Source organism: Lynx canadensis, chromosome D3, assembly GCF_007474595.2.
Source record: "Lynx canadensis isolate LIC74 chromosome D3, mLynCan4.pri.v2, whole genome shotgun sequence".
Classification (NCBI taxonomy): domain Eukaryota; kingdom Metazoa; phylum Chordata; class Mammalia; order Carnivora; family Felidae; genus Lynx; species Lynx canadensis.
In genome coordinates this window covers 37,822,643-37,846,157 of record NC_044314.2, presented here as the reverse complement: position 1 = coordinate 37,846,157, position 23,515 = coordinate 37,822,643, and the positions used below count along the sequence as shown (strand labels likewise).

The window sequence follows — 23,515 nt, the reverse complement described above, 5'->3', positions numbered from 1 at the left end:
CAAAATTTTTTTAATTATATACGTTAATGTCACACCTCTCATTCCTGATGTAATTTGTATTTTCTTTCTTTCCCCGTGCCCCTGCCCCCTCCATGAGTCTGGCTAGAAGTTTATTAATTTTATTAATCTTTTTTAAAAGTTAGCTTTTGGTTTAAAAAGAATATAGAGGGGCACCTGGGTGACTCAGTTGGTTAAGTGTCTGACTTTGGCTTAGGTCGTGATCTCAGTTTGTGGGTTTGAGCCCCACATCAGGCTCCTCACTGATAGTGAAAAGCCTGTTTGGGATTCTCTCACTCTCTCTCTCTCTCTCTCTCTCTCTCTCTCTCTCTCCCTCTCTCTGCCCCACCTTGATTCTTTGCATTCTTTCTCAAAATAAACTTAAAAAAAAAATATATATATATATATATGTTTTTTTCTCTTATTTTTCTATTTTATTGACTTGTAATCTAATCTTTGCTATTTCTTCTCTTTTCTTTGGGTTTTATTTGTTCTTATTTTGGTTTCTTAAGATTTAGGTTGAGGAAACTGAATTGACTTATTTTTCTAATGTGTTTTATAGCTATAAATTTCCCTGTAAGAACTGCATCCCATAGATTATTTTTTCAAATATTTCTCTATCCCTCCTCTCTCTCACCTTTGAGGACTCAAATTACAATTACACATATCAGGGCACTTGAAGTTGTACCACAGCATGTTGATGTGCTATTCATTTTTTCTCAGTTTTTTTTTTTTTTTCCTGTTTTTCATTTTGGGTAGTTTCTATTGCTATGTCTTATATACTATACTTTTTTCCTTGCTTTCTTGTTTTATCCAGTTAAACCCATCTGTGCATTTTTTTTTTTTTTTAAATCTCAGACATCGTAGTTTTTGTCTCTAAGAAGCTTAGTTTGGTTGCTTTTTTAGAACTTGCATGTCTCGATGTGTCTCCACTAGCTTCTTGATCATATGGAATAGTTATAATTGTCTTAATGTGCTGGTGTACTAATTCTTTGTCATTTCTGGGCTGATTTGATTGATTTTTCTTATTATGGGTTGTATTTCCCTGCCCCTTTGCAGGATTTATAATTTTCGATTGGATGCCAGACATTATGCATTGTGCCTTGGTGGGTGCTGGATATTTTTTATGTATTGTTTTGTTCTGGAATGTATTTAAATTACTTGGATACAGTTTTATCCTCTCAGATCTTGTTGTTAAGTGTCTTGTAGGGAGTATGAGTGTAGGATTCATTTTTGTCCACTAAGGAAGCAGGACCCTTCCTACTGCTTGAACCCAGTTTCTCAGCCTCAGCACTACTGATATTTAGCTCTGGGTAATTTATTGTTATGCATTATAGAATGTTTAGCAGCATCTCTAACCTCTACCTACTAGATGCCAGTAGAAACCATCTTCTCTGGTTGTAACAAACAAAAATGTCTCCAGATGTTGCCAAATGTCAGGTGGGGTGGGGTGGGAGGTGCAAAATTGCCCTTGAGCACACTACACTGACGCCTGTGATTGTTAGGTTTTCTACTCAGGTACCCTTTGTGAGTTCCACTGATTTTTCCCTCTAATCCTTTTGGATGGTTCTTCCCCACCTCAGGTAGTTTCCCTACACACACATGTGCTCATCAGTATTCAACTTGAGTAGATTTCCAGTGTTCTGTCTGGTTTTCTCCTATCTGGTACATTGCCCTGCAAAAGCTAGCCACCTTGGCCTCCCAGGACGCCTTGCTCCATCTTCTCAACTTAGGGAGCCTGCCTGGCTCCGCTTGAGTTCTCCTTCCCCATGCTGTGGCCTAAAAACTCTCTCCAGGTAGTAAACTGAGACAACCCAAGTTTGCTTCATTTGTTTCCCATCTCTCAGGGATCCCCTCTCTCCCAGCCTTTGCAGTATAGATTTTGCAGCATTTGTTCAGGCAGGTTAGATCTGGGATCTTGGCCTAACAGATTTTGTGTGTTTGTGATTTAAAAACAAAACAAAGCATAATAGTCAGAAAAATCCAGGAGAGGAAAATCAAGAATGCAAGATGAAGATTGTTGGGAACATGCCTTGAGTAAGTGTGAGAGGACAGCTTAGATCCAGTGGAAGATTCAGGCAGAAGCACAGAGGATCCAAAGTTAAGAGGAAAGAAGGCATTAACAAACCAAATTATAGACACTTTACTCTTTTCTAATTTGTTCTTCCTGTTGCAAATATTGGTGTAATAGGTATAGATGGGGACAGGTATAGAGAGATCATTTATATAGGTATATAGAGAACATCAAAATGTTAATAGAACTGTGGACTCATGGGTGACTTTTGGGGTGATTTTTATTTCTAACCACCAGAAAAAAAACATTTTTAAGAATTTAAAAAAACAGGTAACTGGACACGTTGTTCTATTCTCAGGACCTTTGCCCCAAAATGGTTTCCCATCTTTCAAAGTCAAAGTCCCAGTCCTACCAATAGCTAACCAGGTCTTCCAGGATGTGGCCCCACTCTCCACCCTTACCCCATTTATTCCCTGGCTTCCTCACCTACTTGACCTCATTATTCGGCTTCAGTGACTCCACCCACTTGCCGTTTCTTGAACAAATCAGGGACTGCTCCCACATGAAGTTCTTTACACTTGCTGTTCCCATGTGTGGAACATCTGTCCTCCAGAATCTCTTGGCTTTTTGTATCATTCCTATCTCTCCTCGAATTTTTCTTTTCCAATTTATTTTCTCCATCACATGACATACAACATGGGTTGTTTTTTTTTTTTTTTCCCCTACTGCCATGTGTAGTTTCCACACATAGAAGCAATGGATATAAATTCTAACAACTAAGTTTTGGCCATTAGCAACTTCAAATCCCCAAGCCTGGCAATAAAATGAGGGCCCGAGAGAATGATGTTCGGGGGTGGCAGGGGATGATGGTCATAGGGAGGGGCTTCAAGAGTCATGTACAAGGGATGCTTGAGGGGAATGCCCCAAAAGCAATGGGTGGAGGTGGGTACAGCATAGACTCGGCAGTATAGTCCCCAGTCTGAGTCCCAGGTTAATAAATCTGTACAAAGGATGGAAAATAAATGGCAAAGACACAACTGTGTGAAAAGCTTTTCATCCACAAACATTCCCAACACCAATGTTTAGATACTGTTGGAATGTAAAATGTTATGTGTGGTATAGAGAGAGTGGAGTAACAAATGGCAGAAGTTGACAAAGGCCAAGTCATGGAAGGCCATGCTAATTTTATTAACCTATATAATGCATAAAGTGTTAAGTCTAGAATTTAGAATTACAAAGCTTTTCTACAAATCAATAAGAAAATACAAATAACCTATATTAATCAGGACAGAAACCCAATTCAGTTATTTTAAACAAGAAGGGACTTTATTGGCTCACAAAACTTTAAAGTTCGGAGGTAGGGCAGGCTTTAGGCACAGCTGGATCTAGGGCCTCCAGAAAAATGACATCGGAACTTAGTTCTCATTCCTTTCTGCTAGCCTCTGAATTTCTCCTCAGACTCTCTCCACATGGTGTAAATTCAGGCTTACGGTCCTTAGTTCGTGGGATCCCTGTAGAGCCTTCTTTCCAAGAGTTCCAGCAGAAGTTCTGTTGAGAGCTCGCTTTAGCCTGGCTTGAGTTACATGCCCATTCTTTAATCACTGTGGCTAAGAAGCTGAAGGACTCAGGAAGGCCAGACCTGGTCATGTACTCATCTCAGCCACAGGGAATGGGTTCCCCACAATAAATAAGGATTCTGTTACCAGAGGATGGGGAAAGAGATGCTGAACAACAACAAAAGACCCAACAACATATATCCACACATAACCCAATAGAAAAGCTGTAATAGGTAAAGGATATGAACAAACAGTCCATGATAAAAATGGCCAATAAACTATGAAAATAACCTCATCCTCACCATTAATCAGGGAAATACAAAATGATTTTTTCTTCTTTTGCCCATCAGATAAAAAAAATTATTAAGTGTAGGTAAGGCTATGTGGGGAAATGAGCACTTTCCATACATTTGGTGAAAATAAAAAGTTATGAAGACCTTTGGAAAGGCTAAGATGGGTCTATCAGGAAGCACATCCTTTGACCCAATAATCCACCTCATACAACTCCGTCCGAAAGAAATTCACACACATGCACAAAAATGTATGAAGAAGATGTTTACTTTGGCAGTGTAATAGCAAGAGACAAAATAAGGGAATAGTTAAATAACGGGATTTTCATAGTACTGGATCCTATTCAAATCAACCATTAAAGAAATTTAAAGACCTAAGGATTTGTTTCTGACACACCTGCCCCCCCGCAAAAAAAAAAAAAAAAAAAAAGGCAAGCTGCAGAAAAATCATATACATGATCTTATTTATGTAAAAATAGCATTTATATGTGTATGTAGACTCATATGGAAATGTATGGAAAGGGAACTAGATGGAGGTATATGAAACTAGACAGTGGAATGAGACTGGAAGCACTGGAAAAAAAGGGTCTCTCTTTGCTCTTCTAGTTGTGTATCATTTAAGTTTTATAAAATGAGATGGTAGTCATTTATTAATTAAAAAAGAAAAATGGGCAAAGGCAGTTCACAATGGGAAATGCAAATGGCCAATAAACATAAAAAGATGCTCCCCCTTATTAACAAAAAGAAAAATTCTGCCCACCAGAATGCTAAAAGTATTTAAGGATTCGGGGTGGGTGGAAGTGTAGGCAAACAGGCACTCAGTTGATGGAGTTGTAAATTGGTACCATCTTTTTGGTGATATTTCCCAAAATGTTAAACGTGCACATTCTCTGACCCAAGAAATCTATTTCTAGCTATTTATCCTACAGAAATATCCACACAGGCAGCAAAATACATGGGTAAGAATGTTAATAACTATGCCTTTAGCCATAATTAAAAAATTGGAAAGAACTTATTTTCCATCAGGAAGGGGTTGGTTAAACAAATTCCAGTATATTCATGCAGAGGAACGGTATGTAGCCATAAAAAAGCAGGTCTACATCCTAGTGGGAGGGGAGGCAAGTTTCAGTGCAGTACGTGTAAGATGGGGATAGGCACCTACCTCATACGGCTGCTGTGAGGGCTAAGAGTTAATCCGTGGTAAAGCGCTTCCAACGGTGCCCGCACACAGCAACCACAAGTGTCAACTATCAACACGTTTGCTTAAATATGCTTAAATATGCCTAAGTCCGGAAGAATAGCAAACCAAGTAATTATTCCTTCTGAGTAGACTGTGAAAAGGAATGTCCTTTTTCATTTAACATTTCTGTACTGTAGAAAATGCAAATGAATATGTTTATTAATAAGCTTCCAAATTTGTTAACCATAAAAAAGCAGATTTATCAATCAAGGTTTAACAGCCATCACTCACTACACTGTGAAAAAATATATATTCCTGTAAGTTCACAGAACTACATTTGAGTTTTAACTCTAATTGGCCACATGCAAGTCACACAATCTATGAATCTCCCTTTCCTTGACTACAAATCTAAGTGAGAGAGGCATAGCGACTGACCCAACGCCTGGAGTGCAGATTCTTTTCACACAACCCTCCCTTCAATTCACATCAACGTGATAAACATACTGTTCAACGATCGAGTGAATACCAACTGGGTGTGGATGTGGGGAGTCTAACCTCCAAGAAAACCAGCAGGAAATTCAGCAATAATGAGCAAATGCTCAGTAGCCATTGGGCAGTTATCAGCGGCCTGCGTGCCGTTAACAATGACTGCTCTTTTAAGAACCAAACAGATGGCGCTGCTTGGCGACTGCCAGGTCACTTCATCAGAGGCTGGCCAGCCCCCAGAATTGCTAACCAGGATTATCTGTGTGGGTATACATTAATATCTGAAATAATAAATCACTGAATAGCCATCTTAAATCAAGTTGTCTAGTGGGGACGTGGACTAACAGAAGATGACGAGTACACAGACTGCTGCTTCCTTTTCCCTTACACCCTAATCCAGTCTTTTGGGGTCCAGCCCACTTTCCCCACAGAGCCTTGCCTTCGCCTCAGAATCCTTTCTAAACAACACACAGGGATCAGAGCTGGCAAGACAAACTTGTATTTGCCAAGTCTAACACTGCTTTTTCTAAGCTCTGACGTTATACCAAACATCTTTGGCATTTATGACAAATGTACCACAGGGAAGTTTCTTTATATATGCAAAAGAGGTAAGATCTAAAAAACAGGGTGAAATTCTAGCCACTGAGAGGATGCTCCCTTCTTACCTACTCTGATACAAGAATTCTGTCATCTCAGCAGAAGTATTAAAAATATGCCACCTCAAAACCTACTTGGAAAGAAGCCAGTTATAAATAAATAAATCAACTCAAGATCATTTTATCTTAGAGCGGAGGAGTTTATAGCTTTATTGGACATTGACTTGTTTCCTCTCAGCCACAAAGAGAAAAAGACCCAAACAAAAGTCCCTACATTTTCTTGTATAACTTAAAATACATTATATCATTACTACATATTTATACTTCAATAAATCTTAATCTATAAAGCACATTTCTTATAATTAATTGTTATCAGAAAATCTATAAACAAGCTCCATTCTGCCTCACTTTTCCACCAGCTGGCCTTGCATTTATTACTATGCTTTTTAACAGGCTCATGCAAATCTCACCTTCCATTTTTTTAAATTTGATCCAAGCACCAGATGTAACCAAAATCTCTGGAACTATGAAATCTTTTTATTCACATGGGTCATTTTCCAGACAATTAATGCCCACTATAAAAAAGCCTTTTCTCATATTCTATATTTTAACTTCCAGAGTTTTCCACTAAACAGTAAAACCACAGTACTTGGGATTCTCAGCCAAGGAGTATATAAGCCTACTACTACAATGTATTACTTTTATACATTTTTTAAAATGTGTTAAGACTTAAAATTAAAAAAAAATAGTTCAATCAATTCTGATAGTTAATAAACTAGTTGTTAATAACCTATTATTTTTTAAATAGAACAATCCATTCAACTTAACATGTAAGTACAACCTCAATGCTACTAGAGATTGATTAGTTTTTTTAAAAGACCCACAAACCTCCAAACCATGATGGAGTATCTTGGACTCACCTCTGATTGCTGGAGAGCTGGCCAGCTCTCTGAGCTGAGTCTTCCTTTCCCCCAAAGACAACACCCTGGTAGGAGGACTATGGCTCCGGGAATCTCAGAGGTGACCTCCCCCAGGACTGCTCCGATGGGAGGGAAACAGCTCACTCACATGAAACAGCTTTAGACCAAACCCCCGATGATTTACAGTGGAAGAAACATCTACCTACCCATGGTAGGGTTACAGTATCTAGCACAGTGCCTCGTCGGTAGAAAATGTTTAATAATAAATGCATGGCTGCTCTGTTAGCCTGCTGTGCAACCCTTTTGTACCAAAGGAATAAAACAGCCAACCTGATACTTGTTGCCCACCTGTCATGGACATTTCTGTCCTTCACCAAAAGAAAGGCAAAATAAATTAGATCTTCAAGTCTCTTTTGTTTTCGAAAAGCCAAGACAGACCATTACCCTTCTGTTTACATTTGCCCTTCAACACTGCTGTTCACTACAAATTCCTCCCTAGTGTTAAGATTTCTACTCTTGTAGTTTACAACTGCTTATTGTTCACTGTCCACTTTCTACCGATAACACAGAACATTCTCATTAGCAGGATGCCTTCAAATTACAGACAAGGTAAGTGTGTTTTGAGTTTTCCTGCAGGCAGATAATTAAATGGAGATAAATTCTTGATATACTTCAATTCCTGGATCATGATATTTGTTTTATCTTCCCCAATCTAGGTGTCCCATTCACTTTTGATGTTTTATCACCATCACTTCTCATCTGAGTTTTAAGGCTCATTTTACTTTGAGGCTTTTGGTCATCCTTTATCTTCTATTTTCTGAATGCATATCCAAGTTAGGTAAAAGGAAAGCAGAAGGGTACATTTTTAAAAAAGGGTTTAGGTTTTCAGATTTATAACTCCTACGTTGCCTTTTAATGTAGAAGGGAATGTATCCTTGCAAAGACATTTCAATGATCAACACAGAAACAATGTCTGTCTAAAAAAGAAACTTTTAAGGGACAAAGAATCAGGTAGTTCATTATTTGGAAAAATATAAGAATATAAACATCACATGGAAGATTTAGGCATTAACACCTGAATTAAGTTTAAAATTTCAGTTTCTAGGCAGGTATGATATCATTTCTTTCACGGTAAAATAAAATAATGGTGGGTGAAGATTTTCTACATTTCCCAGTGGATTTTCTAACCGTCTATATAGGGAAATAAAACTATTATGTATCATTTCATGTTTTTAATTTTGTCTTCATTTCTGAAGAAAAAGACCTGAGTGCTGATTTTTTTTGTAATTTCTTAACTTTCACAACATTCAGAAGTTTTTCTGCATTGTGTCTTCGCTGATGTCTAAAAAGATTTGAGCTCTGACTGTAAGATTTCCCACACTGAACGCATTCATAAGGTTTCTCCCCAGTATGGATTCTCTGATGATTAATCAGCCCAGAATTCTGGCTAAAGGCTTTTCCACATTCAAGACATTTGTAGGGTTTCTCTCCAGTATGGACTCTCTGGTGCTGCACGAGGATAGAACTTCTGCTGAACGCTTTCCCACATTCAACACATCCGTAGGGTTTCTCCCCGCTGTGGATTCTTTGATGGAGAATGAGGGCCGAGCCCTGACTGAAGTGTTTTCCACATTCATCACATATATGTTGTTTCTTTCGAGAGGGGTTTCTTTTTCTTTCAAATCTGCCCTTGGGGAAACAGGCTTCTCCATACTTAAAAATCTGAGGAACACCTATATTGAGAGTGCCCGGAACTTCGTGAGATTCTACCGCTGAAGGAATCTCCTGCTTTGGAGCTAGAGCTCCATTTTCAGTCCTACCATCATCATCTGAAATAGAGACAAAATGTAAATATCACTCATTTCCTATTCTGGGAGGGAAGAGACCTGAAGAAAACTTTAGTAAATGTGAACTAAAAGTAAAGAGCTTGCATTCATCTATAAACAGCAACCTGAAAACCAGTGTTAAGGTTGACTACTCCAAAAAAGGAAATTAAATGACTGATTCTGAGGCTAAGGGGGTAATGGCATGCTCCCATAACGAAGAACTAAAATGTTATATCTGAATAAAAGCAGTAACTAAGCAAGTGTGCTTTACAACACTCGTCAGAAAACAAAGGGCAGAAAGATGTGGCAGATTCTATATGATTGTTAGACAAAGTGCTGCAGCTAGGTCTGGATGAAATTTCATAAGAAATATAAAATTGCCCGTTGGGAAATCCTTGTAATATTCTTTTGCTTTGAGAAAAGGAGAAATTACACCAAATCATGATGGTGTAAATAATAAGTGATCTGTCAAAAAGTGACTATTTCTGAAATGAGCAAGATAAGGCAGGTCACGGCCAACACTACACTAAGAGCAGAACCCAGAAGATGTCGTAATAAGAGACTGAGGGTAATAGGAGCTGAGGGTATTCTGTTAACTCAGGACATGACACTTACATTTAACAGGCCCTTGGTAAATGAAAGTTTTCCTGTAAAATACCCTACTTGGTATTTGCCATGGTACTTAGTTAGGTGAGTTATTATTTTTAAGCCTCAGTTAGATAAGTCTAGTGAAACAAAAGCCTGAATTAATTACCAACATGAGGTACTATCACCCACCCGCAGGACACAGTATATTTAAAGACTGTCCTGAAACTTCCAGCCTGTAAGAGTACAAACAGTTACTACAGGGTGAGCAGCAACAATTAGAAAATAAACAGTGAGCAAGTCTATAATAAATGATGAAGAAAGGGATAAAGTCAAGAGAGAAGACTAACAGAAAGACTGAAGGGTTGCAAGGGGTCAGGGAGGCCTGGAGACATGAACAACGGAGAAGCAAGTGTTAAAGTTATGTGGGGACAAATGGCACAGAAATAAGTTCCCAAGCGTCATAAAGACTAGACTGCTGAAATGAAGCTATTTACAAGCGAGGGAAAATTATTCTAAAATTCAGGCAGGGGAGAAATTTTCTACCCAAGAAAATGCCACCTCCAATGACCAAGGATAGTGGTTCTCAAATTTCATTCCAGACACAATGTCCCATGAAACATGTAAAACTAACGGTTTTCAGCAGACGTCAGCCCCCCCCCCATCAGTTCTGGTTCACGAGCACTGGGATCTCGCTCTCCCTCTCCCTCTCCTCTCTCTCCCTCTCGAGAGTCCCCTCAGATGGGAAGAAAACCTGATGAGACTCCATCTGTGGCACACACCAGCGTTACCTACAACTACCTCAAGGAAAGATTCCCAAAGCAATCTCAAAAACAAATATGAAAAAGAATCCAGCAGTTTTAGGAATATACTAGGTTGTATCAAAGTATACTATGTGGTGTCAACTGCCAATATACTGCAAAGACTAGTTTTAAGCGATTTATTGTAAATCTGAGCTCTTTATTTAATTCTTCTATACTTAAAGCATATTTTAGCTATGGAGCCTACTTTTGCATAAATACTTAGAAAAGGTGAAGAGTTTTACCCAAAATACATTTCTACAAAAGATGCTTCTTAGAAAAAAAAGACTCTAGGCAGGATGTTAGAGAAAAAAAAAATGGCTAAAAATTTAGAAAAGACTTCAGTGGTGGCTACAAAAAGAATAGGTAGATTTGAAGAGGCTTCATCTAAGCTTATTATACCAATAGGATTAGGCAGGAGATTGAAAGGATGTGAAGCAGATGGCAAGTAAACAATACTGAAACAGAGGGACCTCATCTACAGGTGGATGCTGGCTCAACATAAGGCAAATGCCAATCTGAAATGGGGAGATCTTCAAGAAAGACGTAAAAGGGAAGAAAAGGATGATGACGTTAATGTCTAAGATTAAAAGACCTGAGGGTCCACAAATCAATTGTTGACTGTGTATACACAGTCTGTCTATGTGTACAAAATTAGGTTAAGGTGATTATTCCCTATCCCCTTTTGTCCAAAGAGTTCTGGACAAAAGGCCCACACTCTCTTTCACCCTCTAGCCCACTTGAAGTTTTGGTCCTCACCACAGTGCCTTAAGGAATGGAGCTCCCAGGATGCCCACTTGAGCTGGTTCTCCACAGCATCCAGCTCAGAATTTGGTAATCCCTGAGCTTCTTCTTGAGATACTATCTCCTCTACTAGAACTTCCCGTTTTCGCCGACGGAGAGAAACCTGGAAAAAATAAAGTCTGGCTCAGCTGAGAAGGAATCTGATGAGATTCAGAATTAAAAACACGTAAGAGAACCCATACAAAACATATAGTGCGGTGGTCTATATGACAAAGCATAGCCAGAGGGGAGCAGTGCAGGGGCGGGAGGAATACACATAATTCTAACTTGGTTGAGTGGAATGAACTCAGCAGCCCTGCCTACTGCTATGCCAGTGCTTCTGCCCCAGGAGAGTGACACAAGCAGACTCACCGGCTGTCCAGGGTCATCTAGCTCACTCTCTAAATCCTCCAGCACTGTCACTGCCTCCTCTCCGTTCTCCGGATGATGCTCTCGAACCCAGGTCTGCAGTTCCTTGGGCAGGATGGCAACAAACTGCTCCAGCACTACCAGCTCCAAGATTTGTTCTTTTGTGTGTGTCTCTGGCCTGAGCCATAGACGGCAAAGTTCTCGAAGCTGGCTCACAGCTTCACGGGGCCCAGGTGAATCCTGGTATCCAAACTGCCTGAATCGCTGTCTGAAAACCTCTGGATCAGGAAGATGGTTCCAGGGGATGCTCGATCCCTCTTCACCATCAGGATCCTCCTCCAACTTCACTCTCAGTATTTTTTCCTCTTCATCTGGAGTTGGGATTATAAGTATTGAATCTTCTTCCACGGACTGTGCAGACATCCTGATTTATACTACTTCAAGAAAAGTCAATCAAGGCAGGATACAGGCCTCAGGGAAATACCGCTTTCTTCACAGGCTCTCCTGAGGCACAAGGAAAAAAAAATACGTCAACTACCAAATATCCTAAGAATCTGAACATGTGCTGATAAAGGAAGTAAAAGATATTTGTTTTTCTTACCAGATTAAAAATTCCAATCAATAACCTACACCAGAAGTTGGCAAACTACAGCTCACAGCCAAACGTGGCTTGTTGCCTATTTTTGTACAATGTTTGTACTAAGAATAGTTTTCACATTTTTACATGGTTGAAAAAACCACAAGAATACTTCATGACACGTGAAAATAATACAAAATTAAAATGTTTGCGTCCATAAATAATTCTATGTATTTGCTGACGGTTCACACTACAATGATAGAGTTGAACAGTTTCAACAAACACTACATAGTCTGAAAAACCTAATATTTACTACCTGGCCCTTTAGAAAAAGTTTGCCAAGCTGTGACCCACTAAATCAACAAACCTTATTTCGTTAATCAAAAGAATCCAAGTAAGAACCAGTCCAACTCAATGTTTTCTAAATGCATTTGACCCTGGAACACATTCTTTGCAACTCAGGACACCCGTAGGTCAACTCAAAAGCAGGGACTGCTTTTCTGTTATCTGCTTAAAATTTTCTTAACAAAATATTTTTTAATGGTTAGGTTAAGAGTTCAGAAATATTTTTTAAGAACGCCCTGAACTCAAAATGTATGTGAAAAAATATCCACTTGCTCAGTAACAGATCAATACTGAAAAAACTAACCACTAGATGCCACGCAATGCAAATATTCAGCCACTCACCACCCCCAGAACTACATTTAAATCTGTAATGACCGGCATTAATCACAGCAAACTCAGTGAATAAAAGGTACTCTCATAACATCTTAACTTCTTGCAGTGGCCCAGAGTCATCATCGCTCACTGGATGACTCACTGTTTCCCCAGCTTCTACCTTCAGGGAAATCTTGTGCTATTTCTGATCCTTTCCTTGTATTTGCACAGTCATGCCCATGCCATTGTTTACAACACATACTAGGAATGAACCACGCAGCTACTCAATGTATCTACTGAGGGCCAGAATCTGAAAACCAATGGTTTCAAAAAACTTCTTGTAACCCTCACAAGTCTAGTTATCACAAAAGACCTTATCACAGACAAGTAATGCAGACAGGTTTAATTAAGTACCCTGGAGTGTGGCGGCCTTCTAAATAGGGTTTAGCCAACAGATGAGTTGGTTCCTATTCCAGGATCCTACCTTATCAAAGGCTCAATCATTCTATAGAAAAGAAATGTATCTTCCTTTTACGTTCTCTTACTGCAGCCGGCCCTTGGGCCGTGAAGGAGGTACAAGGTGGGCAGGCCCGCGATCCCTAGTGTTTGGGCGGGGAGCCGAGTCCCAGGTGATCTCCTCGCCTCACTCCGGCCGAGTTCCGCTGCAAACCCCGCCCCGACGTCTCCCAGCCCCTCTTCGCCGCACTAGCAACGGCGGATTTCGGATGACGGAAGGCCACACTGCCCCAACAACGTCGGGGCCTCGGCGGATTTCGGATGACCGAAGGCCACACTGCCCCAACAACGTCGGGGCCACGGTACTTCCGCCCGCGTCCGGCGGAACTACAAGCCCCGACAGCCCCCTCGCAAGGCCCGCCCCCTCCCACCTCCGCCCAAAATGAGTCCCAGAACCCTCCGCGAGACGCCAGGCCTCGAAATAGAACAAAACCGGCCGAGGGGGGAGGGGGGAAAGGCGAGGGTCGCGGAGGACACAGGGGATGGAAGACTCTCCGATGGTACTGAAAGCCCAATCTGGCTTTCCATCTACCTCTACCAGCCCCCCAACTGCTGTATACGGAGACAGCGGCCTGTCCGCGACTCCCGGCAAGCCGAGGAAGATCCCGCCAGGCTTCTTTTCTGTCTCCTACCAAAAGGACTGCAGCCCCTTAGCCCAGCGTCCCCCTCACGCCCTTCCCCCCATTCTCCCGCAAACCTCCGACTCGGGATCCGCAGCAGCTTCGCTGTCCAAAGCAGACGCAGAAACGCCGCTCACAAGCCGTTTCCCAGAAGCCCCCGGCACGGACTGCTTCCGGTCTGCGGGTCCCAGGAGGCGGGGAGAGGCGAAGCCCCGCGTTGCCATGGAGATGGGCTCCGGGCGGGGGAGGGGCGGTGCGACGACAATGACCGCTTTGAGACTGCGCTTGGCCTGGCGCCTCTCCTCGGATAGCCCAGAGTTCTGTGTTCCGTTTAAGAGACAAGGAAAAGAAAGGGAGAATTCTGCCATTAAGATAGGCTTTACGGATTCATAACCCCTGTCACAGGAGTTATTATCTCATGTGATCCTCGCAGTAGCCCTCTGAAAGGAGTAATAAAGGCTAGTATTTATGAATGCTTACTACGTTGTACCAGCCACATATATTGTCATTTTCACAACAACTGTATCATGGTAGGAACTTTTATTATCCCCATCTCACAGCTGAAATAGATAATTGAGGCACAACTAAGTAACTTTCTACAGCTCATAACTAGTAAGGGGGAAACAAGATTTGGCTCCCACTACATGTTACGCTACTTTATTTTGACAAAATTATCTATCAGGGAAACGAGAGGAGACTCTTAATGAAGTTTTGGCAGTGATCTCAGTGAATTTGCAGAATTCATGGTCCTCTTCTGACTTCGGGCTTGACATTTTATACCACAAAACAGCTGCTGAAGGTATCATTTAGAAAGTAAATCAGGGGTACCTGGGTGGCTCAGTCAGTTAAGTGTCCGACTTAGGCTCAGATCATGATCCCTCGGTATGTGAGTTCCAGCCCTGCATCGGGGTCTGTGCTGACAGCTCAGAGCCTGGAGCCTGCTTCGCATTCTGCATCTCATTGTCTCTCTGCCCTTCCCCCACTTGTGCTCTGTCTCTCTCTGTCTCTCGAAAATAAATAAATGTTAAAAAAAAAAAAAAAGTAAACCAGCCCACTTCATTTCTCTATTTCAAGACCTTCAGTGGATCCCCACTGTCTTAAGTATGACATAAAAACTCCTTACATTGGCCTGCAAGGCCCCTGTGGTCTGTTCCCTGCCTCCCCACTCTGACCTCAGTTCTTAGGTTCATTGTGACCCTAGATTCCTAGTCTCAGTGGAAGTCTCTCCACCCTTCATGGCACAGTAGAGTGATCTCTTTTTTTCATTCTCCTGTTTTTTGCTTTTTCTTTTCTTTTTTTTTTTTTTTTTTTTTTTGTCTGTAAGTTCCATAAAGGCAGGGACCTTGTTTGTCTTGTACACCACAGTATCCTCCCTAGTTCTAGGATGCTGACTGCCTGGTACATGGAGAACTCAATAAATATTTCTTGAATAAACGAATGAATTGTGGACTGGTCACGTTGCTGCTTTTGCCAGGTCACATGTCACGCATCAGAAACCACACAAAAGAGCCCTGTTGTTAAAGGTCTATGTTCAAAGCACAGGTCCAGCCTTCCAGAAGCATTGCAGGATTCTCAGGCTTCAGCTTTCTGCCTCATTCAGGCCTTCATAAAGGGCCCTCAGCCTCCACTGGCTTCGTGAATGAGAGAGCAAGTGAGCAAGCTGTTGATGGTATAGTACTGCTTTACACTCGGACTGGAACTTTGTCTCCCCGGCATGCCCAACTCTGGTGCCTCTTCTCTCCATTTAGGAGGCCACAGAAATCCAGCCATTTCACTTTCCTACTTGACTACTGCCACCAAGCTGCCTGGCTGCTCTTCCCAAACTTTTCTTCTTTTGTGACCCTAAAAGCTAGCTCAAGGCATTTTTTATTTATTTTATTTTGCTTTAAGAGTTTTTGCATCTAATTAATGTTAGAGAACAAAAAAGCTTAACAACATCGAACAGAAATAATTGGGGAAGTAGAAAGTGTTGCAAAATTTTATAAAACTCTTTGCCTGGGATTCGTTCTATTATTCCTAATTCTACGGGTAAATGGAAACCACAATGAGGTTTCCCTTTCTAATTTACTCTAATTTCTAAGCCTCTAATGTCAAAATCTCTAATTTTGAGGCCAGTGACCCATAACACCCACTTTGAAATACCATCCTTCTGAGCCCCATTATGTGGGCTCTTTCCTGAATGGTGGCCCCTGTTGCCATCTTAAAGATATAGTCAAGATAGAGCATCACATTCCTCTGAGAAACCTGAGTGTAGGGAATAGCTCCATGCCAGCGCTGGACAACCAGCAACATAGGTCACTTAGGTGAGGCTTGAACTGCAGCTGATTTGAGGCTTGGCAGAACACCTTGTGATCCTCCCAGAAGGTGAGAGCATGAGAAGCTTGCAAGGAGCTGCGGTAAGGCCATTTGCCACTCAGGTGTCTGTCTTCCAAGAAGGCTGTTGTGAGACAGGTCTTCATTGCTTCCTGGGTGGTGATGAGGCTTTCTGCCTCACCTGCCTGGAGTACAGCTGCAGACTATAAACAGCCTTAAATACAGCAGGGTTTTAGCTCCTCAGCAACAAGGTATTCCATATCTCATGTTGAAGTCATCTGACTCCTTTTGTTATCCTTTTGGTGTGAGACAAAAACTCATGGGGAGTTGGTACCTCTTGGCTACTCTCGATTTCACTGTCTTTGTAAATACTGATCTGTTTAAACTTAAAGAAGGCTCATTGTTTCTCTACCAGCCAAATCTCTTGACCTTGTTTGAAAGCATCTCATTCATTAACTAATGGTAAAGAAACAAACACAAGAACCAGATAGATACTACCTGGGTTCTAGAGACCTAGACATGACTACAATGAGGTCATGATTCGTTCCTTTAACATTACTGTCTTGTTTAGGATATAAGCAAGAAAACAAGTATTTATAAGGCAATGTAGAAGTAATACAGTCGGAAGCCTGGTGGCTCAGTCGGTGAAGCGGGCCAATTCCCGGTTTTGGCTCAGGCCATGGTCTCATATTTTGTGAGTTTGAGCCCCACATTGGGCTCTGCACTATCAGCATGGAGCCTGCTTGGGATTCTCTCTCTCTCTCTCTCTCTCTCTCTGCCTCCTCCCACTCTCTCTCTCTCTCTCTCATAATGAATAAATAAACATTTTTTTTAATGAAGTAGAACAGTGAAAGCAAAATATGGCAAGGGGAGGGACACCTACATGAGACAGTGTGCTGAAAGGGAAGGGAGGAGGCACACAAAGATGGAGGAAGCAAAGTAAGAGAAGTTTTCACATTGGAAAGAAATCCACGGACATTCAAATGTAGTGTTAATCAGATTTTGTTCAATAATAACCCTTTTTATGGGCACTTGGCTGGCTCAGTTGGTAGAGCATGCAACTCTTGATCTCAGGGTTGTGTCCCATATTGGGTACAGAGATTACTTAAATAAATCAACCAAAAAAAAATATCTTTTCTAGGCTTTTCTCTAACACTTATTTTGAAGCTCTCAGTCCTTCCCTTCAGCTCAAAAGTATTTCCCTCTGGGCATTTATTTTTGTAATGTTTATTTATTTATTTTGAGACAGAGTGAGAAAGAGAGAATGTGAGTGGAAGAGGAGTAGAGAGAGGGAGAGAGAGAATCCCAAGCAGGGTCCATGCTGCCAGCAAAGAGCTGGACAGGGGCTCAATCCCATGGAACTGTGAGATTATGACCTGAGCCAAAATCAAGAGTTGGATGCTTAACCGACTAAGCCACCCAGGTGCCTCATTTTTAAAAAATGGTTATCCCTCTGGGCATTTAAAATACACTGGTTAGGGTGCCTGGTGTCTCAGTGGGTTAAATGTCTCACAGTTATGAGATTGAGTCCCCACTCCAGCTCCATGCTGGGCGTGGAGCCTGCTTAAGATTCTCTCTCTCCCTCTTCTTCTGCCCCTCTCTTGCCCACCCCCCCCTCAAAAATAAAGTAAAATACACTGGCTAAAGATTGCATTTTAGCCAATAAGGGCACTGCACCAGGAGTCTTTTGGTTGCAAATGGCTAAAAGCCTATAGCGGGCATTGTTAACTTCTTACATAAAGCACTCCCTTTTACTTCTAATACACTCCATTTTTTTTTATTGGAGGGGGGCAACACTCTGCCCAGACATATGCAGTGATTGAATTAAGCCATCCATGACCATTCTATTTCTCTTTGCCAGATAGTCACTTCACCTCCCTGGCAGCTAGGAATGGCCATATGATTCAGTTCTGGTCAATGAGATGTAAGAGGAAGTAATTCGTGTTGCTCAAGAAATGTATCTAATTCATGTAAGTTATCAAATTTATTGGCATAAAGTTGTTCATAATATTTCTTTAATATTCTTTTAATATCTATTGGACCAGTAGTGATATCCCCTCTTTCATTCCTAAGCTTGGTAATTTTGGGGTTGTTTTTCTTTATCAGTTGGCTTCCAGTTCATCAATTTTATTAATTCTTCAAAGAATCAACTTTTGGCATTATTTGCTCAATTATTTGTTGTCTATTTTATGAAGTTCTTTTTTTTTTTTTAACATTTATTTATTTTTGAGAGAGAGACAGAGCATGAATGGGGGAGGGTCAGAGAGAGGGAGACACAGGATCTGAAACAGGCTCCAGGCCCTGAGCTGTCAGCACAGAGCCCGATGTGGGGCTCGAACTCACGGACCATGAGATCATGACCTGAGCTGAAGTCGGCCGCTTAACTGACTGAGCCACCCAGGTGCCCCATGAAGTTCTTTTTTTTTTTTTTAAAATAGTTTTTTTTTTTTAATTTTTTTCAACGTTTTTATTTATTTTTGGAACAGAGAGAGACAGAGCATGAACGGGGGAGGGGCAGAGAGAGAGGGAGACACAGAATCGGAAACAGGCTCCAGGCTCCGAGCCATCAGCCCAGAGCCTGACGCGGGGCTCGAACTCACGGACCGTGAGATCGTGACCTGGCTGAAGTCGGACGCTTAACCGACTGCGCCACCCAGGCGCCCCCATGAAGTTCTTTTAAAAACAAAATTAATATACAGTAAAACTGGCTCTTGTTGTGGCATATAGCTCTATGAGTTTTAACATATGTATAGATTTGTGGAACTACCACCAAAATCATGATACAGAATAGTTCCATTATTCCATACAACTTCCTCAAGATGCACTCACAACTGTCCTACATCCCCAACCCAAACAACAACTAATTTATTGTCCATCAAAAGTTTTGACTTTTCCAGAGTGTAATATAAATGGACTTATAAAGTATGTCACCTTTTACATATCTTTCATTCAGCATTATGCCTTTGAAATTCATCTGTTATTGCATGTCTCAGTAGTTTTTAATTGCTGAGTGTAGCTGAGTAATATTTTACTGTAGGTATTACAGTTTGCGTATCCATTCAACCATTGAAGGACTTTTGAGTTATTTCTGGATTTGGGCAATTATGAATAGAACTACTATAAATACTCATGGGTAGGCTTTTGTATGTACATAAGTTTCTATCTCTCCAGAGTAAATATCTGGGAAAGAGACTGCTGGATCATATGGTATTATGGACTGAATGTTTGTGCCCAGCCACAAAATTCACATGTTGAAGCCCTAACCCCCAATGTGATGGTATTTGAAGATGGGTCCTTCAGGAAGTAAATGGGTTTAGATAAGGTTATGGGGGGGGGTACTCATAATAGGATTAGTGCACTTTATAAGAAGACATGGAGAGAGCTTGCTTCCTCTCTCTCTCTCTCTCCCCACCATGTGAGGGCACTATGAGAAAGTGGTCATCTGGAAGTCAGGAAAAGAGCCCTCACAGAGAACCAAATCAGCTGGCATCTTGATCTTGGACTTCCCAACCTCCAGAACTGTAAGAAATAAATTCCTGTTATTTATGCCACGCAGTCTATGGTATTTTGTTATAGCAGCTGAAGCTAATATATCTGACCTTTTTCTTTTTTTAGTTTCAATAAATTGAATTTTAACTTTTTTTTTAAAAAGAAGCATTGAGCCAGAATCAACAATATATGACACATAAAATATGAATCTGGAAAATAAGCATTAAAAAATTATATACATAAAAATCATATATATGTATAATATGTATAATGTATTTTTTATATATGGCTTTTTCCCCCTCCCTAGAAAATCTACCTAGAGAATAATGTTGGTGACCAATATGTAAAATGTGCAACTGAAATTATGTTGACATCTATGTTTAAACATTGTAATGAATTAAAGGAGATCAATTAAGTTAAAGGAGATTCTCAGTCCCTAGAGAGAATGTGTGAGTGTTTCACATGCTCCACATATTCACCAGCACTTGGTGTTATCTTTTGTTGTTGTTTAGCCATTCTAATATGTATGTGGTCATATCTCATCATGGTTTTACTTTTTATTTATTTTTTTAAAGTAGGCTTCATGACCAGCGCTGAGCCCAAAGCAGGGCTTGAACTTATGACCATGAGATCAAGACCTGAACTGAGATCAAGAGTGGGACACTTAACTGAGTGAGCCACCCTTGGATGTCGCTCATCATAGTTTTAATTTGCCTTTCCCTAAAGTTTAATAATGTATAGAAACTTTTCATTTGCTTGTTTGCCATCCATAAATACTCTTCTGTGAAGTGTCTGTTCAAGTACCCCCACTCCCAATCCACCTCTTTAAAAAAATTTTTTTTACTGATAAATTTTTGAAGTTCTATATATATTCTAGATAAAAGTCTTTTGTCTTATCACTTGCAAATCTTCTCCCAGTCTGTAGCTTGAATTTTATTCTTAATAGTATGTTTTACAGAGAAAAATGTTAATTTGGAACTCCAATTCATCCATTGTTGTCTTTCACGGTGCTTTTGGTGTCATAACTAAGAATACATAACACCAGGACATGAAGAGTCTCTCATGTTTTCTTCTAAAAAGTTTTATATTTTTATATTTAATATTAGGTACATGATTTATTTTGCATTAATTTTTGTATAATGTATGAATTATAAGTTGGGGGTTTACGTGGGGAGAGGGTTTGCATATAGATGTTCAGTTATTCTATTTGATAAGAAGTTTGTTTCAATTGCCTTTGCATCTTTTTTTTTTTTTTCAACGTTTATTTATTTTTGGGACAGAGAGAGACAGAGCATGAACGGGGGAGGGGCAGAGAGAGAGGGAGACACAGAATCGGAAACAGGCTCCCGGCTCTGAGCCATCAGCCCAGAGCCCGACGCGGGGCTCGAACTCCCGGACCGCGAGATCGTGACCTGGCTGAAGTCGGACGCTTAACCGACTGCGCCACCCAGGCGCCCCCAATTGCCTTTGCATCTTTATAAAAAAATCAATCAGCCATATTTTTGTGGGTCTATTTCCAAACTCTCTAGCCTATTATACTAATCTATGTGTCTCTTTGCTAATACCATAACCTTGATTATGATAGCTTTATCATAATTGTTAAAAATCTGGTAGCATGAATCCTCCAACTTTGTTTTTTTTTCAAAATTATTTCAGATATTTAGCACTCCATATAACTTTTAGAATTAGTTGCTTATATATATCTACAAAAATATCCTACTGGAATTTCTATCACAATTACATTAAATCTATTGATCAACTTATGGAAAATTGGCATGTTAATTTTATTGAATCCATCAATCAATCAATACATGATATCTCACCATTCATTTTGATCTTTGATTTAAAAAATTTTTATTTTTAATTAAAGTGTAGTTGACATACAATATATTAGTTTCAGGTGTATAACATAGTGATTCAACAATTATATACATGATGAAATGCTCACTCTGATAAATGTAGTTACCATCTAGTGTCATACAAACTTATTATGATAGTGTTGACTATATTTCCTATGCTTGATCTTCTTAGATTTTATTCATCAGCATTTTGTAAATTTCAGTGTACAGATCCTTCCCATGTTTTGTTCAATTTATTACTGAGCACCAACTGGTTTTTTGAGCTATCTAAAATGATATGTTAAAATATCTAGTTGTACATGGCCAATATTTATAAATATATAGCTGACCATTGACAACATGCATTTGAACTGTGTGGATCTGCTTACACGGGGATTAAAAATGAATAAATACAGCACAGTACTGTAAATGTATTTTCTCTTTCCTATGATTTTCTTAATACCATTTTTTCTCTAGCTTACTTTATTATAAGAATACAGTATATAATGTATAAATATGTGTTAGTTGACTACATTATAGGTAATTCTTCTAGTCAAAGGTAGGCTATTAGTAGTTACATTTTTGGAGAGCCAAAAATTATATATGGATTTAAAAAAAATTTTTTTTAATGTTTATTTATTATTAAGATAGAGAGAGACAGAGCATGAGCATGGGAGGGCCAGAGAGAGGGGGAGACACAGAATCTGAAGCAGGCTCCAGGCTCTGAGCTGTCAGCACAGAGCCTGATGTGGGGCTCCAACCCGCAGTCTGTGAGATCATGACCTGAGCCAAATTCGGATGCTTAACCAACTGAGCCACCCAGGCACCCCTATATGTGGATTTTTGGCTGTGCAGGTGGTTTGGTGCCCCTAACCCCACATTGTTCAAGGATCAACTGCAATTGATTTTTGAGTATTGACTTTTATCCTACAACCTTAACAAACTCCTGTATTAGTCAAGGTTCTCCAGAGAAACAGAAATAGGATCAATTTATAACATATATATAAAGAGATTTATTAGAGGAATTGGCTCATGCAGTCATGGAGGCTGAGAAGTCCCACAGTCTGCTGTCTGCAAACTGGAGAACCAGGAAAGCTTGTGATATACTTCCGTCTGGTTGCTGTACTAGAGGCAGGAGAAGATGGATGTCTCAGTTGAAGCAAAGAGAGCAAATGTGCCCTTCCTTTGCCTTTTTAGTTCTGTTCAGACTCTCAAGGGATTGGATAATACCCACCCATAATTGGTGAGGGTGAACTTCTTTCCTCAGTCTACTGATACAAATGCTAATCTCATCTAGAGATACCCTTACAGACACACTCAGAAATAATGTTTATCAGCTGTCTGGGCATCCCTTTACCCAGTAAAGTTGACACATAAATTAACCATCACAATTCTATTAGAAGCTTTTTTAATAGATTCAGTGGAATTTTCTCTGTGGATAATCATGTTTATCTACCAATAGAGAAAGTTTATTTCTTAACTTCTAAACTGTATTACTCTTCTTTTTCTTGCCTTATTGCACTGACTAGGACTTCCAACACAATGCTGCGTAGGAATGGAAAGAGTGGACAAACTTTCTTTGTTCCCAGTCTTAGGGGGAAAGGGATTCAGTCTTTCATAACTAAGTATGATAATGACTATGTTTTGTGTTTTGTTTTGTTTGAGACTTTATATATTTTTAGAGCAGTTTTAGGTTTACAACCACATTGAGAAGGAGGTAGAGAGGTTTTCCATATACCCCCAACCTCCACACATGCACAGCCTTCCCCATTGTTGACACCACTCACCAGAATGGTACATTTTTTTTTACCAAGGACGAACCTATATTGACATATCATAATCACTCAAAGTCCATGGTGTATCTTAGGGTTCACTCTTGGTATTGTACCTTCTATGAGTCTGGACAAGTGTATAATGACATATCCATCATTATGATATCTATATACAGAGTATTTTAACTGCCCTAAAAATCCTCTGTACTATGCCTATTTCATCTCCCCTACACTAGCAACTACTGATCTTTTTGTCTCCATAGTTTTGTCTTTTCCAGAAAGTCCACTATATAGTGGAATCATATATATGTAATCTTTACAGATGGACTTC

The 23,515-nt window shown here is 40.1% G+C and overlaps 2 protein-coding genes across 3 annotated transcripts in view; both read right to left on the bottom strand.

The window, feature by feature from the left end:
- LOC115498716 overlaps window positions 1-23,515 on the bottom strand; it is an 86,593-nt gene that overhangs the window by 44,823 nt on the left and 18,255 nt on the right. The window contains exons 6-11 of the mRNA XM_030292314.2: window positions 16,267-16,288; window positions 13,850-14,092; window positions 13,284-13,780; window positions 11,887-11,906; window positions 11,406-11,773; window positions 11,010-11,157 (exon numbers count right to left, since the gene is read on the bottom strand). Of these exons, the coding sequence (XP_030148174.2) occupies window positions 11,010-11,157; window positions 11,406-11,773; window positions 11,887-11,906; window positions 13,284-13,780; window positions 13,850-14,092; window positions 16,267-16,288 (1,298 nt within the window). The remainder of the gene's footprint in view (window positions 1-11,009; window positions 11,158-11,405; window positions 11,774-11,886; window positions 11,907-13,283; window positions 13,781-13,849; window positions 14,093-16,266; window positions 16,289-23,515) is intronic.
- On the bottom strand, window positions 3,311-13,956 carry ZNF24 (zinc finger protein 24). Of its 2 annotated transcripts, none has more exons than XM_030336049.1 (4): window positions 13,850-13,956; window positions 11,406-11,906; window positions 11,010-11,157; window positions 3,311-8,868 (listed from the first exon to the last, which is right to left on the bottom strand). In XM_030336049.1, exons 2-4 carry the CDS (start codon window positions 11,823-11,825, stop codon window positions 8,264-8,266), a joined length of 1,173 nt encoding a protein of 390 aa, XP_030191909.1. In that variant the 5' UTR covers window positions 11,826-11,906; window positions 13,850-13,956; the 3' UTR covers window positions 3,311-8,263. The 2 variants fall into 2 exon arrangements, with proteins under 2 accessions (XP_030191909.1, XP_030191910.1); XM_030336050.1 differs by lacking the exon at window positions 13,850-13,956 and adding an exon at window positions 13,121-13,453.

Excerpts from the sequence above, each read along its gene's own strand:
- ZNF24 (XM_030336049.1), bottom strand. The coding sequence starts at position 11,825 with ATGTCTGCACAGTCCGTGGAAGAAGATTCAATACTTATAATCCCAACT. Across the intron at positions 11,158-11,405 it reads TAGATGACCCTGGACAGCCG|GTTTCTCTCCGTCGGCGAAA; the intron begins GTGAGTCTGCTT and ends TATTTTTTCCAG. Across the intron at positions 8,869-11,009 it reads CCATTCCTTAAGGCACTGTG|ATGATGATGGTAGGACTGAA; the intron begins GTGAGGACCAAA and ends TCTCTATTTCAG.